Below are 18,466 nucleotides of genomic sequence, written 5' to 3'. Positions count from 1 at the left end.
GTTTTTAAGAGAAGAGGGAGAGAGAGAGAGGATATAGACTTCTTGCTTCTCCAGTTAATGAAACATTCATTTTCATTACAGATTAATATGGGACGTTTGCAAAATGAAACCTACCCCCAAAACAGAAACGAAATTTTCATCGCAATGCCTCGCATACCCACAAATGAAAATAATAGGTGACTTCTTCCATTGCTTGGAAATCCATGAGTGATGAAATGGCTTCAGTGCCCAAAATAAAGTTTAGCAAGGGCATAGCATACAAAAGAGTGAAAATATTTGCAAAAAACTAACAATATTTTTATATGTGATACAAATACAATATGCGAAAGGCTAAGGCGGAGGCGGTAGATGATATTGATGTCAAATAGAAGCCAGAATTCTATTTGGAGGGCGATGAATCCACCTCAGTCTTCTTCAGCTTCCTCTATTTCTTCATCCTCTGGTACCCCGCGAAGATAGAGAACGTTGTTACATCTGCAGATGCAGTAAAGTGACTTGACTCATCTGAAGAAGTAATGTACAAACTTAAAATTCTCAAACAGTAGATATCGTATTGTTATCCCTAACACATACCTGATAAGAATCTCTCCAAGATTTCCAGTGAATTGTCCCTCAATATATTCTTCACTGTTTGCCAGCTGCAGATAATCAATTACATAAAAAGGTGAAATTTAAGAAATGTGCCAATGCTAAACAATTCTTTATTTCCGACATTGTTATGATATGAATCATCAAATTAAACATGCTTTGGTTCAACAACAGAAGGCCAAAATGCAATCTTGCAATGAACAAACTATTCAACATGATAGCTCAGGAACCAATCCATGAAAATAAGACAAATGGTAGCTTTCAAGAACATGTACAACAGAATGTATGATTAGAAATAAAAAGGAAAATATTTTTCAGCGTAATACCTGCAAGTTCATGTATGAATCCACTGAGACAAGAAAACCTGAAAACAAATTTAAAGAGAAAAAAAATAAAAATGGATCCAATCATGCATGAAGATTAACAGAACTCCTACTATTAATCAAAACATAGACCAAAGCACGTTAGGTATAAAGGGAATTCATGAAAATAAAAGGACAGAGAAATAGTTAAATTTATAAACACATGCACGCACGCACGAGCAAACATACGTAATTTGCACCCACTGAAAGCCATACCTTTGTATTCCATTCCCCACTTGAGTTTAACGATGACCTTCTTTCCAGTCAAATTGTTCAGAAAAGGTTTGGGATTAACAGGTACAGTCTGCAACATTCAAATAAATTTAAAAAATTCAAAATGCAAGGTAAGTGCAACAGCATATATCACAGAAAATAAAGTAAACTGGTGAATGAAATTTTAATCTTAAATTATGTACTAGAACAGAAATATGTCCTAATACATAGTCTCCAAGCAGAGAACTAGGACCACCAGATGTAATAACCAAAGAATTTAAGCAGTAATAACAAAAAGCATGTACATATATAAATGCTAAACGCAGTATACTCAATGTTGTACCAAAAACACACAATAATTGAGGTAAGAATGGTATATTTTCTATTTTCTTATTTTAAAAAAGGATAGTTGGTTATTTATTTGAAAAGGAAAAGCGCCTAAGAATCACTAATCAAGTTTTATCATTTAACAAACACCACCAGGAATATTTTATCAAATTAAGCTAATTCATCACCTTTCTTTGCATCACAAAAACACTAACACAAATGCAGCATGAGGATCCAGTCCCAATTCATCACAAGAAAACCATAATCCCAACTACTCTGGGCTGGGTACAAGAATCTTTTATTAGGATCAAGTATCCCTAAAATTATCTGTGAATCCATCGCACATACAAAAAAGGAACATATAGGGGTTGTTTGGGAAGTACTAGATTAGTATACTTTTGACTTTTTACGAAAAAATGTGAAATATGGGTTGGGTTTGAAGTGATGTGATAGAGAGGTAATGTGACTTAAATAAGATGATCGTGACCTAAATAGGATAATGTGCTAAAACAGCGTGTGCTATTTTAGTACATGCCAAACAACCACATAACATGCACTTGAGCAAAAGATTCCTGTGGTACAAAAAGGATCCCTAACCAATATTATAGGGTCAGCTACAGAAATAATGTGGCAAGCAGTGAAGAAATAAGCCAAGGCCATATTAACTAACTCAGATCTTTCTATAGATTGAAACTCTTCAAGAGCCCAAAAAAAAAAAAAAAAAAAGAAACAGAGAAAGTGATACCTTGGGACACTGTGGGTGCAACAGAATGAAATCTAGTTTCAACATTGAAGTCACCAACCACAAGTAAGAAATAAAACTAACAAGTAAGAAATAAAACTAACATTTAACCAAAAGTAATGCTTCTATTCCTTTTTTTATAAAAAATTAAATAAGTTATATAAATGCAAAAAATATATACTTCCATTTTGTTATAATTTAACCACTCACTATGTGCCATGCAACTTGGGGCCACCACTTTGGTTCAATGGTTAAGACTTGGCCTAATAACCTTAAGGTTATGGTTTCAAGTCTTGGGGCCACCACTTTGTGCATTATGCTAAAGGTTAGGTGTGTACTCAATCTTTCCCCTCCCAAACACACATTAATGTGTACTAATTGGGCGTTGCTTTTTATGTGCCATGCAACTGATAAGGAAAGGCTTACAGAAGACTAGGGTACCTGTAATGTTTCTATATTGTGTGTGTGAACAACAATAGTTAACTTTCAAAAGAAATCACCTAAAGTTAGTAGCAGTTAGATGATTTCAACCATGCTTCCATACTGATGTAAGTTTATTCCACCTTTTCCCCCTGCTAAAAAACTATCGAAAGCTCTGGTATATGTAGAAGCAGCAAATGCAGAGCCACTATATAACGACCAACCTTTTAATATAAATAAAATATTTATAAAAATAAAAATAAAAAAGCATGCAAAGCTTTGTCATCTAAGGGAAAATTGAATGGTCTCAATACAATACCTAATGAAAAAGAAAGCATTCAATTTACCACTAGATTGATAACTCTTGACAAGTGATAACCTATGTGCGTCTTCAACTAGCATGAGTTTGTAATATTGACCAAGAAATGATACTATCTCTTAAATGCCCAGTTTGTGTGAAAATAAAGGGCCTTGACAGAGTAAGGTTAGGTATCAACTAAAGCTGAAAAAGATTACGACTCCCTACATTGAGTCTTAACTTGCAGCAGTTTCAATATTTGTAGTTGCAAACTATCTAAGCCACCTCCCAGTTAACTTCATATCAAATAGCATGCCTAAAATGTCCTCCTTCAACAGAGACCTCTAAACTTGTCCAAGTAGCCCAACAAATTTCTTCTCTATGATAACATCATTCCTTTATAGCATACAAATCTCTTCCTGGATCTGAACAAGTTCCCATACAAATTTGGCTTCCTTATGCAAATCTTTTTTTTTTTTTTACACTAAATTCAAAAGGGTCCGGTTTAATTGCAAAACCAACAGCACATAAAATTTCAAAATCAAAGCCAAACTGCACATAAGCCTCAACATTTTAGCATCAAAAAGGTTAGGTTAATTATACTTCTTCTCAAGTAGATGGTATAATCTCCACAAAATGCAACAGATTCTCACAATAAACCATGAATTACCAATTCACCACCAGATCTTCAATTATTTTCAGACCTTACCTAAGACATGAAATGCCAATCAATCAAAGACAGCAGATTACTAAAATTAAAACAAGGAATTCCAAAAACAGAACACCACCAGTGAATCTACAGTCGGCCCATACATACATGCATACACAGAAATTTTTGGAACTACAAAGGGTATATAAATTTCACATAAAACAGCACAGTTTTTGCATAAAAAAATTGAGCCCTAGGGAATTTTGTTTGTTTAGATGGAAACTACTTTCCCGAAGACAATTTTCCATGAAAAATATCAAAGCAATTGTACTGTGGAACATGAATAGAAGTAAAATCACATGCATCGAGTACTCACCGCCATTGGAGAAGATTTTCGGAGCAGAACCAGAGTCGAATTCGAAGTTGAGAGAGTGATTAGGGTTTAGGGTTTTGGAGGGAGAACCGCGTATTTTATACTTCGGGTGACCCGCTCTCCGTTGTATATGGATCGGGTTATATTGAGTGGGGTTTATTTATTATTTTTATAAATAAATTAAAATTAATGTTAATGAAATAATAAAGCATTGGAAGTGCTTGGGAGAGAGTAATTCTAAAATTGCTCATTAAAAAAAATAATTAAAATAATTAATAAGATAAAATGTCACATTCAATCCACAATCATTTTATTTTTTCTTTCACAACTATCAAATCAATTACACACAAAAAAAATTAACTTCCTAAGGTGTCGTTTGGGAAATGGGTTGACTTTTTGACTTTTTTGACTATTTTAACCTGGGCTAAAAAGCTTGGTTTGAGAATGACTTTTTGGCTTTTTGAGTTTTTTGATTTTTTTTGTAAGAGAATAGTGTAATGATTATAGATTGGATGTGATGTTTTGTTTTTTGTGGCTGAAATAACCGATTTTGTCTTTTGTAATTAAAATAGCCAAAAAAATCTCAAATAGCTCTTCACAAATGGAGCCCAAATACAACTATTTTAGCTAGACTAAATAGCCAACTTTCCAAATAAGGCCATTATAGTTAGGGATGACAATTTGAACCCGGCTCGACGGGGATCCGACCCCCCGACCCCGATTTAAGCGATTCCTTCCTGAAAAATATCCCCAACGGGACGGAGATGGTATTCAAAAAATCAATCCCCGATCAGTTTCGGACCGGGGATGGGGATAAGTGTCGCAGCCCTGTACCTGGCCCGGTCCCTAGCTCCGTTCCCGTTCATCCCGAAGTAAAATTACTATTTTACCCATTTATATATATATATATATAAACCAAACACTTATCTCTCTCTCTCTTTGAGTCTCACGCGTCTCAGTTCTCTCTCCCTCACTCATGTCTCTCATCTCTTTCTCCCTCACTCACTAACTCAGATCTCTCTTATTCTCACCACCAGTTCTCTCATCTCTCTCTCCCTCACTCAATCGGATCTCTCTCATCTCATTTATTTCTTATCAGCATCAACATCATCCAAATCCACCGATCTGAACAAATCGGTGAAGCCACTAATCTGAAGCCACCGATCTAAAGCCACTACCACCACCGATCCCTCCGTTGCTACCGATCTGCAGCCACGACCATGACCAGAACTGTGAAGCCACCGATCTGAAGCCACCGACCATGAAACCCTCATTCTCTCTCTCTCTCTCTCTCTCTCTCTCTATATATATATATATATATATATCTGTTGTTGATTGATGAACAAATTTTTTATTTTTTTTTCCCAAGTTGTTATCTATATTATATTTGTTGTCTGTTGTTGTTGATGAACAATATTATGTCTGTTGTGTGTGTGTGTGTGTGTGTGTGTGTGTTGAACAGATCTGCATATATATAGATTGATTTTTTTATTTTTTATTTTTTTTTGTTCTTGTATTTGTATGTGTGTTGAATAGATTTGTCAGGAATTCTTCAGAGTCGGGGAAACCTGATCCCCGTTAGGGGACGGAGACGAGGACGGGAGAGGTGATGGGTTCTCTGCCGGGGATCGAGGGCGGGGCCGGGAATTTTGTTACTGTCGGGGATCGAGGACGGGGAGGGTTATCCCCAGCCCCATCCTGCCCCGTTGCCATTCCTAATTATAGTTTGCTATTTTAGTTGGTCTTTTAATTTTTTTTATTATTTTAGTTTAACTAAAAAAATTTGTGTTTTGAAAGATTGTTGATTTTTTTTTTTTAGTTGATTTGATGATTGAGAGAGAAAATATGAAATAACTATAATTTAAACGTGACATTTTGTCTTTATTGATTATTTTAATATATTTTGTCTTTATTGATTATTTTAATCCAAAATCTTCTTCCAAAACAAAGCCTAATTCTTAACAATACAAATCATGTATAACAGGAGGATTAGCACCTAAAAAAAATTACAACACAACAATCGTAATGTTAAAATGTATAGATGTAAAAGTGTGACTTATAGAATATATATTTTAAAATTATATAAAATGTTTCAAATATACACGAATGAAAATTTAGGTTGGATAATTTAATACTCGTTTTTGTTCTTAAACCTTTTTCAGTTCCAGTGAAACTCATATATTTTAAGTGGCAAAACAAACTAAAATGGTGAATATAATAATAGTTTCAAAAATGCTTTAGAGCTCTAATATGAGAGCTCTAATAGCTATAATGGGAAGGTGGGTCCCACTCTGATGTGATGTTTGTGCCTTGTTTTTTTATTTATTTATTTATTTTTTTTACTTTGACACATCATTAGAGCTCAAATTAGAGCTCTATATTTAGAGCTCTCTATCATTTCCCTAACAGTTTACACGAAGTTGATCCACGGTCTTGATGGTGAATATAGAGTTGATGGGTAAGTCTCATCAGTTATAGCTTTATAATACGTGTAACCTTAATTAAACAAGTAATAATGGCAATGGATCAATCAAATGGCAATGCATTAATAATATTAGTGATTTAAGAAAGGAATTTTTTTTAAAAGTTCTTAATATTAAGATTTTATAACATAAATGACATTCAATATTTTCATAATATCTATGATCTATCAATATCAATCCAGATAAAATCGAACACCCAAAGAAAATTTCAATCTAGAAAAAATTGAACATTTTCAGAGAAAATTGAACAACTAGAAAAAAATTCAATCCAGAGAAATTTCAATCAAAACCATAAAATTTCTCTGGACCAACCAAGGAAAAATTCAATTCAAACCAGAGAATTTCTCAGGATCAACTGAGAGAAAATTAAGTTCAAACCAAAGAAAATTTTGTCCTACCCAGAGAATTTATTTGGACCAACTCAAAGAAAAATCAGATCAAACCAGAGAATTTCTTTAGACCAACCCAGAGAAATTCAATCCAATGCACAAAGCATAGATCATTATGCACAAAAGTGAAAGACAATCTCGCGAAGAAAACACAAGATCTGCCTGGTCAAAGATGTGCATCTACAGAGTCCCTCAGTGCCTACTAAAAAGCTGCAACCAGTGATGTATTTAAATTAGCTAACTGCTCATTTGAAGTACCTTGTCTGCTGAGCCCAGATGTTTCATTAGCCACAATAGTATTACTCTGAACATTTTCAAGTTGACGGGTGTTATGTAACGTATTACTTTTACACACAGTATGATAAACATCACAAGGACTATCTTATTTAACCCCATTATCACCATTTATCAACCAAACTCAGTTGGAACTTGATTGTTCGGGTAGAGTACTTTCATCTCCATTTATGGATGGATTTGTTTTTTTTGTAGTAATAACGGTTGTACCACCAATTGGACTGCCATTACTTTCTCCAACATTTGCAGCACTACTTGTGAAATATGATTCTTATCATTTACAACATCTTCCATGTCCTCTGCCCCTTTAGACCGAGAAGGAACCCCGAGCATCAGTTCCAAGAATGTTTTCCAAATCTTCACAGCTTTATCCAACTGTTCAGTCGTACAAACTTCACCACAGGAATATTTGACTAGCTGGTACAGGTCTTCATGGATGTCCGAATCAAGATATTAAAATTCCATATGCGGAATGATGGTCCTTATATTTCCAGCAAGCATAGCCAACATGACATTAGCCTATATCTGGACTCCATTAAAGAGCTGGAACGAGAGGCCCGTGCTTATTACGAAGGCATCCTCGTTCGACTCAAATCGTGGTGGTTCGCGGCTTAGATTGCGGCATTTCGGCGATGGCATGGTAGAGACAGAGGCGAAGGTGAAGTCGATGGCGTCAGAAATGAAGACCGAGAGAGGAGAAAGGAGCACAGAGAGAGAAATGTGCACAAAGAGAAAGGGTTTGGTTTAAATAAAATGAAGAGAGAGAGAGAGAGAGAGAGAGAGTCAAATTTCTCTGATCTGATATATAGATGTAGGTTTAGGGACCTTAGGCATCAAAAAATAATATTGTAGATTTATTTCATTACTAAAAATGGGAGAGTGTCCTTAACCTAATTTTTTCGATTAAGAATTGAGATAAAAAATAAATAAAACGCTGTGTAGTTCAAATTTAACACTTGTGTAACCTATAATTTAAATAATTTTGTAAAAAATTTATCAATTTGAATTTTTTCTCTCTCTAATATTAATCCATAGTGCAAATGAACACTTTAAAATTGAAAGTTCGGTACCAAAGCCAACAAAAGATGACAAGTTTTCACGAGGAGTATGCAATGATATAGGGTTGTTTGGGAACTGATTTTTTAGTAAATGTGTTTTTGATTAAAATATGATTAGAAATTATTTCTAATTTTTTATTATAAAAAAATTGTATAAAAAGTATAATAAAGGGTAAATCATGTAAATACTCTCTGTAGTTTATACGATGTGTCAATTTGGTTCATGTAATTTCAATTTGTTTTATTTTGCCCCCTTAATTTAATGGATTGTATTATTTTAGTCCAATAAATAGCGGTGGTTAAGTTAATTTAATGGATGATCAAACAATATGTCAATTTAGTCCTTGTAGTTTTAATTTTTTCGATTTTGACAATGACTAAATTGATACATTATGAAAAATACAGGGACCAAATTGACACATTGTTTGACTTTTCGTTAAATTAACTTAACAATCGTTGTTTACTAGATTAAAATGATACAATCCGTTAAATTAAGGGCAAAATCGAACAAATTAAAATTATAAGAATTAAATTAATATATCGTGTAAACTATAGAGACTATTAACTAATTTTTTCCATAATAAATCTGTTAACGGTTATGTATAGATTGAAAACTTTTGAACTGTTAATTTTTTTAAATAAATTTTTAACATTTTGATTAAAATGTTAACTATCCAAAATCAGGAATGGACAGTTTGGTTAAGGAGTGTATAATGGTGTACTGTCTGCATGATAAAGAGTGCAACGCGTGCTTGTTATAGCCATTAAAGCTGAAGTACAGAAGGCAAAGTGACATTTGTCATTCTTGGCCTGCAGCATTTTAAACGGTATATATATATATATATATATATGTTTTTTTATTAAATTTGAATAAAATCTCTATTTGATATCAAGTATTTTAATAGAATATTTTAAATTTTTATCAAAATATTGGTCAATCGGGTAGATGTTTAGTCAGGAGTCAGTGTCACTGCGGTGCGTGAAGTATAACAGTGACTGTTGTGCGGTCTTGGAATTCATTTCGGGTCATATTTTGATGATCTGAATCGCTGAAAATTTAAAAAATATCGAGAATAATATATCTGTAAAAAGCCAAGTTGATCGGATATTAATAACCTATTCATCAAATAACGTATTTATATAAAAAAAATGAATATGTTTGTATCAAACTCAATACAAATCAGCTTGCTTGGTTCCATTTTTTCAAAAATACTTTTCAGAAAATTCAACTTTCTTGTTTTTTTGTGTTTTTTTGTCTTTATTGAATTTTTTTGATATTTTAAGCATTTTTTTACTTTTTAGACACACCTAACATAAATATACTTAAAAAGTAAAAAAAATTGTAAAAAAAAAACTTTTAAAAATTCACTAAATACCAAAAATATAAAAAAATACAAGAATTCAATACATTTTTTATATTTTTATGTATTTATTAATTTTTTGAAATATTTTTTCATCATTTTTTTTACTTTTTAGATACATCTAAGTAAGGTGCATCTAAAAAAGTAAAAAAATATGTTTAAAATTTTAAAAAATATTCACTAAAAACAAAAAAATACGAAAATTAAAAAACTTAATCTAGAAAACTCAAACCAAACACACTAAATGTTATTTGATGAACAAGTTATTGATATCCGATCAATTTGATTTTTTACAAGTATATTGTTCTTAATATTTTTTAAATTTTCAATAGTTCGGATCATCAAAATAGGACCTGAAATGAGTTTCACGAACTGCACAATAGTCACTGTTGTGCTTCACACACAGCGGTGACACTGTATCTTGTCCAGCTGATCGATCAATCAGTGTAATTTTTTCACAAATTTTTGCTAAGAGATAATCATTCGGAGGACATTCGAGAGGATATTCGGTAGTAAAAATGTAATGGTTATGAATAGTAAATTTATGAAAGTTCTCAGTCATTCTTAACTTGGTAAAAAAATTTATTATATTTTTAATTTAATATTCATCTGATGAAATTATTAAAACAAAAAAAATATATATATATATATATATATATCTATATAATAAGGGAGAAGGGTTTTTGAATTTGTGTGAAAATGTATCAGAGATACATTTCAATTTAACGGCTGAGATGAGTTGTTTTTAACTATGAAGGACTGAGATGCTTTGTGATATTTCAACGTCCCGCCCAAAACAATCCTCTGTCTCCTGCACCCAAACATTATTTGTACACTCTCTCTCTCTGTCTCCAACTTCTCAGGTCTCAAGAGCTCTCTCTCTCTCTTCCTCTCTCTCCTCTCCACTGCCGCTTCGCTTCCACCTTTGCGCCGCCTCCGATCTCCACCGGCAACCACTCTTCATCTCCTCTCTCTCCCAGATCTCAGATCGTCCTCCGCCGTCACCATGTCTTCCCAAAGCAAACGCAGAGAGATGGTGAAATTGATAGGGTTCTCTCTCAGATAGGGTTCTCTCCCACTCTCACTCCTTCGCATTACAATATGCAAACATTAAATCTCTTTCTCTCTCTACATATTTATATATATATGTGTGTATGTATAGGTGATTGATTCTGATTGATTCGGGGGCGAATCGGGTCCCGCCTTGCATCAACTGAATCGGAGACCGCCGTGAACTTGGTCCGCGGGGACTCGGTAATGAGGACGTTTCAAATCGTTGAATTTTATTGAATTGTTGCCGCTTTGTTGATTTGTGGTTCAAGATCAACTGGATTCATTCATTTCTAGCTTTGATTTTCATTCTTTGGCATTTAAATTCACTTCTGTAACTAGAGATTTGAACAATTCTATGGAGTTATTCATTTTGCCTTTAATTCTGAATTGAGTTTACATGATCAGATAGTGTTTTATGGGTCTGGATCTAAGTCTTTTCTTGATTTCATGGTAATTGACTACAAAATGAGAATTTCATTGTCTTAGCTCTCAATATTTTAGCTTAAAATTTAAAAAATCAAAAAAAAAGAAAAAGTAAACGACCTATACCAAAAAATAAAAAAATAAAAAATTCTCTCTATTTTGTACAATTTTTCATAAAAAAATTAAAAAGTTATTCAAAATATATTAATTTTTTAACCTTATATTTTAATAAAAAAATTAAAAATTATTTAAATAACTTATTCCAAACGAGGTCTAATATCCTTTAAGAGTTTATTTATTTATTTATCTATTCATGCATTTATTTTTTGTAAATGAGTTTTTGAATTGATCCGTTAGGTAATACTTAATTGGCTTAGTTATGTGATTGCCAAGGAACCCAGTTGCTGCAATTGTGTAATATTCTTTTTCTTTCTCCCATATATTTTTATTCTAGGATTGCCAAAAGGTTTACAAAACAATAAGTTAAAATTTGTGCTTAGCTCTGTACTTATTCCATAGTTGATCCTTTAGCTATTGGTTGACATTGTGTCATGCATTTTATATCTATTTGAAAATTGAGTACGTTGTGATTTCTAAAATGGGTTTGATGGGTTTTGATTTCTGAAATTTGAAATGGATTTGATGGGTTTAATTCGCAGAAATTCGAAGTTAAATGGATTTCTAATAATTTGTCTTCCCAAAGTAAATGCAGAGAGATAGTGAAACTGTAAGTCTCCAACTTTAATTTGGTGTAAACTATTTTAATTTGTTGTGGTTAGAGTGGTTATGAATTTTGAAATGGGTTTAATGGGTTTTGATTTCTAATAATTTGAAATGGATTGATGGGTTTAGTTAAATTTGTATGAAACAATAATATTAGGAGTCAACAACTCAAAACACACCCACACAAATATGAAACAACATTTGATGATAAAGAGGATTACATGGTATTCTTATGTGTTTGATTTCTACTTTCAACTAGAAATTCATTGCTCTTAATGTAACCATGGTATTCTTCTTCCCATAAAATTGTTGATTTGTAGGTATATGATTGATATCCTCTGTGGTTGGAGTGGATGTGATTTCATCCATAACCTATTTTGATTTGTAGGAAATTATCATCCATCATGCTTGCTATAGGTATGATTTGTAGGTATATGATTGAACACAATAAAAATACTTTTTTTTTGTCATGTGTCATGTGTTAATGATGAAATAAAAAAAATCATATCTACAAATTCATTTGATGAATGAATGTGTTAATAGTTAGGATTTGTATAGTCAAGTTAGACAACCATGGCTTTAAATTTTTATTCTGTTAATTGTTAGGATTTGAATCTTTTTCAGTTAATTGATTTTGAAATTCACGACTTAACTGGTTAGAATTTGTAATATCATACGATTCAAGCTTTAATTAATCTCATTAGCGAAGGTCTTTTTATTTTCTAAGAATTCTCCATTAGTATGATTTTTAATTTTTAATTTTTTCCCCCATCGTTTATTGTTTCAATTATGAAGTTATTTTCGAATTCCAACTTTGGTTTTAGATTTTGATATCTGCATTTTAGATGTTTCTTCCCTCGTTGATCTACAGGTAACATATTATTAGCTTAATGAAGAATAATATATACAAAGTTCTAAATTGAAATTGTATTTGTGTTTGTGTTGGAAAAATTAAACATTTTTGATTTCTGAAATGTGAAATGGGTTTCATTTCTAAATGTGTTTTGATTTTTGAATGTCTAAACTATGTAAACTGTGTTCACATTTTTTTTTCCCCTTTTCTCTGCTCTTGCCTTCATTCGTTGTTTTTACTTTTGCCTCTACCGAAACCATATGGAAGAAGTGATCAAATTTTGATGACATCCATTGTGTATAACATTATAATGCTTGGACAAAAATATTGCATCTTCAATTTTATAGTAACTGTCATTTTGTCACGACCCAAACCTGCCCCTATAGGTTTAGTATCGTAACCGGCCAGTAATCCGTGGACTATCGAAGGCCTCTGAACAGATTAACGAGATTAAGGGGCTAGCGGAAACAAATACATAAATATAATTGTCCAATGAGCTGTGCTGACTTATATGAAACGGAATATTTTAAAAAAACTTTATATACATATGCAATAGTCATTCATACATTATAGTATCTTAAGTCCAGCCAACAGAATTAAATCAAGTCATATATATACACAGAACCAACAGAACTTGAACACAGGACACTTCGGGAACCTCCACGTGAGGCACAATGGTTGGCTGACAACAGAATACAGATCCAGACAAAAGCCTTCAGGCTCGAGCTCCAGAATGCTCACCTATACATATATATACACACAATGAGCTAAAGCCCAATGAATAACATTAAGGTAAAGGGGTTACTGAACGAATTCCGAAACATATCATAAGCGTAAAATAGATCATAGCATAATCATTCTCATATCAGAACATAATAATGGTACATGCCATAGAACACATCACAGAACGTCTTCCGACTAGAGTAATCGGTTCCGGATACCGATTAAACACATATCACCACAATGAAGTGGCTAATGAGATCTCGTAATTGCTTGTATGTCATGGACCCGCATTTTCATGCCGTCCCCCATGACTTGGGACTATCTATGGATGCCATAATAGATTTCAAACTTGGGATGTTCGTTCACGTAAACAGATATCATTTCAGAAATCATAGCTTATCACATTTCATTTGGAACATAATTCATATCAACATATCTTTACAGAAATGTTACTCACAGTGGTTCCAGCAATGGTCAATCAACCCTCGAGTCTTAACCTACAGTCACAAAATACATAACACAAGCATGTCTTATCATTACACATTCAAGAGGCCATTAAGGCTTAGCTTTTATTACATTGGTTCTTATTCTTTCTTATCACAATGCCTAACACACACACACTTGCAGTCTCGGAACTTAGCACATTCTTTTCTTAGTGTGTTTCTAATCCATAACCTCATTATCAAAGCTTAATTAAGGCTTAGAAATGCCTAAGATGCAATAAGGATGCCAAAACATGCCTTGGAACACTTAGGAAAAATTTCTGAAAATAAGGTTCACGCTCGAGCGTAACTTTCCTCGCTCGAGCGGACATGCAAAATGTGAAGGGTCGCTCGAGCGCACATTCCTTCGCTCGAGCGATCTGTAAAAGACATGAAACTTCTGGGAGCTTGCAATTCACGCTCGAGCGGACTTTTGGTCGCTCGAGCGGAGTGCACGCACTCAGAGTGGTCGCTCGAGCTTGAACTCCCACGCTCGAGCGTAAATGCAAATTCTGGAATTTCCAGATTACACCTTCAAACTCAAAACTCGAATTCTAATCTCCAAAACACATCTCTTGGGCCCCAAAACTTGAGATAACATAGTAAACTTGTAAAACATGAAGAATTTAGGATCATTTCATAAAATCATGGTCCAAGAGTGTCACGACCCAAACCCGACCCTATGGGTTTAGCACCGTAATCGGCAAGTAATCCGAGATTACCGAAGGCCTGCAGAACAGTAATACAGGAAAACAGAGTACAAGGCCTGGCGGAAGCCAATACAGTAAATAAATAATGTCCATTGAGCTGTGACAGTCTGTATGCCAAAAAGATTTTTCACACATTCATATATACAAACAGTACAGTCGATACAAAAATTTACAGTCACATAGTACAGGGACCTAATCCCTTGATAACAGTACAGTAGTAGCTGACAGTCTATACAGTAAACCAAACAGTAAGACAGACGGGGGAAAACAAAACACCCCAAAGCCATAGCATGGCAACTCGGAACCTCGCAGAGAGGCACAAAGGCTGGCTTGACAAAATTGGAGTAACCCTGACGCCTCTAGCCGCGGTCTGGTGCCTGTACACCTACATATATATATGAGCAGTGAGCTAAAGCCCAGTGAATAACATAATGCGTAAAGAGGTTAAGAATGAATATCCTTACAGTATGAAAACAGTTCATTTAAACAGTATTTCAGTAGTTCAGTCAGTACAGTCGTATGTGGTACACCCATTAGCATAACAGTACAGTAAGCAGTAGGTCTTAAAAGACCGAACAGTAGTGATGGCCATCAGTCAGTAAACAGTAGTGGTTCCAACAAGGGAACCGACAGAGAATTCTGTCTCAGTAACAGTAAACAGTAGGTGCTAAGGATGCCACAATACAGTTCAGAATATAGGACATACATTCATTCAGTTAACAGTAATCAGTTCAGAAAACAATACAGTTCAGTTGTTCAGAAGATAATCATTTGTAAACATATCTTTACACAATCGTTACTCACAGAGTTCGGGCTACAGTATGCTAGAGCGTGCCTCTCCAGTCGCCAACCCTACACAGTTAACAGATTGAACACACTAACCTACACAGTTGGGAAAGATAGTAACTTAACCCCTAATGCCTCGGTGTGTTCTACATCTATGCCCTCAATGAGATGCCTTAAACTAGGCCTAAGAATGCCTAGGATGGGATGAGGATGCAAAGATGTACTCAAAAAGCAGTTTCAGAATTTTCAGAAAAACAGAGTCCCGCTCGAGCGCAGGTTTCCCCGCTCGAGCGGTCATGCAACAAAGGTACACGCTCGAGCGTCAACTTTCCCGCTCGAGCGTACTGTAAAAGTACTGGATGGGTGAAATCTCCGCTCGACGCCCGCTCGAGCTTGAGACACAATCCTCCGCTCGAGCGCCCAATCCTCCGCTCGAGCGGACTGTAAAACAGTGCAGAGATACTGGATGCTCGGATTCCACGCTCGAGCGCCACTTCCCCCGCTCGAGCGGAAGTGCAAAATTTGGAAATTCCAGATTGCACCTCCAAGCTCAAAACCAAGCTTAAATGCATCAAAGCCGATCCTCTTGGGCTGAATTTCCAGAAAACATTTGTAAACTCATGGAATGACATGGTTCAAAACTCAATTTGAAAAATCAAAGCCCAAGGGTGTTTAATTCCAACCCAATTTCAAATAGATTTCAAGAACAAGATGAACATGCAAACAAGCATGAATTCAAACCAATTTAAAGCTTCAATTTGATGCTCTAAAGAGCCAATTGTTTCCAAAAACATGATGAAATCATGGCCTACACTCAAAACATGGACATGCATGCAAAAATTTGCCATGAACTCGACTCAAAATCCAACAATTCAAACATGCATGCATGAATCATGCTCTATGTCAACATGTATGAACCAAAACATGGCTTAGCTCTACAATTTATCATGGACCATGCAAGACTTAGTTCAAACACAAGAAGGAGAAGATGAAATCCTTACCTAGGTTCCTTGAATGCAAGTCTAGAGGTTTAAATTAGCAATCTACACTTCAATTAGCAAACAATTCTCCAAGTTCCAAGCAATTCAAGCCAATTCAACAAAATGAACTCAATTTTCTCCTATAACCTCTCTTGGTCGGCTAGTAGAAGGAAAAGGGCTGAGGAAATGGTTCTTTTTTTTGATTCAAGTGTATGAGTGTATACAAGGCTCAAAGGTGTGTGAGATAGTGGCCACTAAGTGTGGCAAAATGGTAATTACGGCAACTATTGCAATTAACTCATTTTAATCTAATTTAATCATACCTAACCAGTTTTCAGATAAATATATCATAAATTCGCATTAATTATGAGGATCATAAAACATCAATCAATTCCCGGTTCGGCCACCGATAAGGCCTTCAATTAGCAGTTTAAACATAAAACGCAAACAGATCAAATAATCAATCAAACAGATAGAATACAATTTAACATACACACTCCTCAATCCAATTCCAATTTTCACTCAGTCAGTTCAGTACTTTAATCAGTTCAGTTATCAGTCATAATCAGTTCAGTTTAACGGTAATCAGTGTTTATCGGTAAGCAGTGGTGAGGGTTATTACAGTCTCCCCTCCTTATAAAGAGTTTAGTCCTCTAAACTCGAGTTACCTTCATTCTGGACGAAAACAGGATTCAGTGGAAACAGTTCAGGATATCTTTTAGCCATGTCATCTTCCCTTTCCCAAGTGGCATACACACCACCATGGTTCTGCCAGTCAACTTTCACTAGCGGGATCCCTTTGTTTCTCAGTTTCTTGATTCGTCTGTTTACGATCTGTATAGGCCGTTCCTCGAAAGTGTAGTCATCACTCAACACTACCCGAGTAGGCTCAATTACATGGAAAGGATCCCAGAGGTAGTCTCTCAACATAAAAATGTGGAAGACGTTATGCATATGCTCCATTTCAGGAGGGAGCGCGACTTGATACGCCACCGGATTAATTTTCTCAATAATCTCATACGGTCCGACGTATCTTGGCGCTAACTTGCCTTTGACTCCAAAACAAGTCTGGCCCTTCATTGGTGTCACTTTCACAAAAATGTGATCACCCACTTCATACTCTCTGTCTCGTCTTCTGACATCAGCATAACTCTTCTGTCGGCTCTGTGCAGTTCTCAATCTCTGTTGTATCAGTTTCACTTTCTCAGTTGTTTCATATACGATCTCGGGCCCATCTCCAACTTCTTCCCAGCAAATCGGAGATCTACATTTTCTGCCATACAATGCCTCGAAAGGTGCCATACCAATACTCGAATGGTAGCTGTTGTTGTAAGCAAATTCAACTAATGACAGATGACTTTCCCAATCTCCCTGAAAATCAAGGACACACATTCTCAGTAAATCCTCCAGAGTTTGGATGGTCCTTTCTGACTGTCCATCTGTCTGAGGATGATAAGCGCTACTCAGTCTCAGTTCAGTACCCAATGCAGTCTGTAGGCTTTGCCAAAATCTCGATGTAAACTTCGAATCCCTGTTAGAAACAATAGACACAGGCACTCCATGCAGTCTCACAATTTCATCAATATAGATAACAGCCAATTTGTCCGCATTATAGATTGTCTTGACAGGTAAGAAGTGAGCAGATTTGGTTAGTCTATCAACAATAACCCAAATTGAATCCATACCTTTTCTGGAGCGAGGTAACCCAACGATAAAATCCATCGTGATATGCTCTCATTTCCACTTTGGTATGGGTCGGGGTTGCAATAAGCCTGCGGGTCGTTGATGTTCGGTTTTAACTTGTTGGCAATGAAGACATTTCGATACGAAATCAGTAATTTCTTTCGTCATTCCCGGCCACCAGAAATTCAATTTCAGGTCTTGGTACATTTTCGTATTCCTCGGATGGATAGAAAACTTTGAATTGTGGCCCTCTTGCAGAACTCTTCTTTTCAGTTCAGTATCATTCGGTACACACAGTCTGTCTTGAAATTTCAATAAATTGTTCTCAAATTTGAATCCCGGTCTCGGTTTAGATTCTCTTTCTTCGATGACCTTCTTAAAGAAGTCGTCCAGTTGCTGTTTCTCTTTAATCTCTTCAATCAATGCCGGTTGGGCAGAAATAGCAGCTAAGGTTCCACCTTGTTCTCGTAAAACAACTTCAATTTCGGATTTT

The 18,466-nt window shown here is 34.9% G+C and overlaps 1 protein-coding gene across 2 annotated transcripts; it reads right to left on the bottom strand.

Annotated features, from left to right (window-relative positions):
• Positions 1-49: 49 nt before the first annotated feature.
• LOC114321215 (putative small nuclear ribonucleoprotein F) lies at positions 50-4,116 on the bottom strand. Of its 2 annotated transcripts, XM_028268379.2 has the most exons (5): positions 3,976-4,116; positions 1,167-1,254; positions 915-952; positions 574-638; positions 165-474 (listed from the first exon to the last, which is right to left on the bottom strand). In XM_028268379.2, the coding sequence occupies exons 1-5, from the start codon at positions 3,979-3,981 to the stop codon at positions 405-407; spliced, it is 267 nt and encodes an 88-aa protein (XP_028124180.1). In that variant the 5' UTR covers positions 3,982-4,116; the 3' UTR covers positions 165-404. The 2 variants fall into 2 exon arrangements, with proteins under 2 accessions (XP_028124179.1, XP_028124180.1); XM_028268378.2 differs by lacking the exon at positions 3,976-4,116 and having other exon boundaries at positions 50-474; positions 1,167-1,263.
• Between the last annotated feature and the right edge of the window lie 14,350 nt (positions 4,117-18,466).

The sequence above is a fragment of the Camellia sinensis genome, chromosome 1 (genome assembly GCF_055761805.1).
Source record: "Camellia sinensis isolate YWXY chromosome 1, ASM5576180v1, whole genome shotgun sequence".
In the NCBI taxonomy this organism is placed as follows: Eukaryota; Viridiplantae; Streptophyta; class Magnoliopsida; order Ericales; family Theaceae; genus Camellia; species Camellia sinensis.
Note: the sequence above shows the minus strand (reverse complement) of the source record. Positions and strands in the feature narration are given on the sequence as shown.

What these genes read in the sequence shown, in the direction of transcription:
- LOC114321215 (XM_028268378.2), bottom strand. Translation starts at nt 1,263, where the DNA reads ATGTTGCAGACTGTACCTGTTAATCCCAAACCTTTTCTGAACAATTTG. An exon ending in GTGGGGAATGGAATACAAAG is followed by an intron (nt 953 to 1,166) that starts GTATGGCTTTCA and finishes ATTTGTTTTCAG; the next exon opens with GTTTTCTTGTCTCAGTGGAT. An exon ending in CTTGGAGAGATTCTTATCAG is followed by an intron (nt 475 to 573) that starts GTATGTGTTAGG and finishes CTGCATCTGCAG; the next exon opens with ATGTAACAACGTTCTCTATC.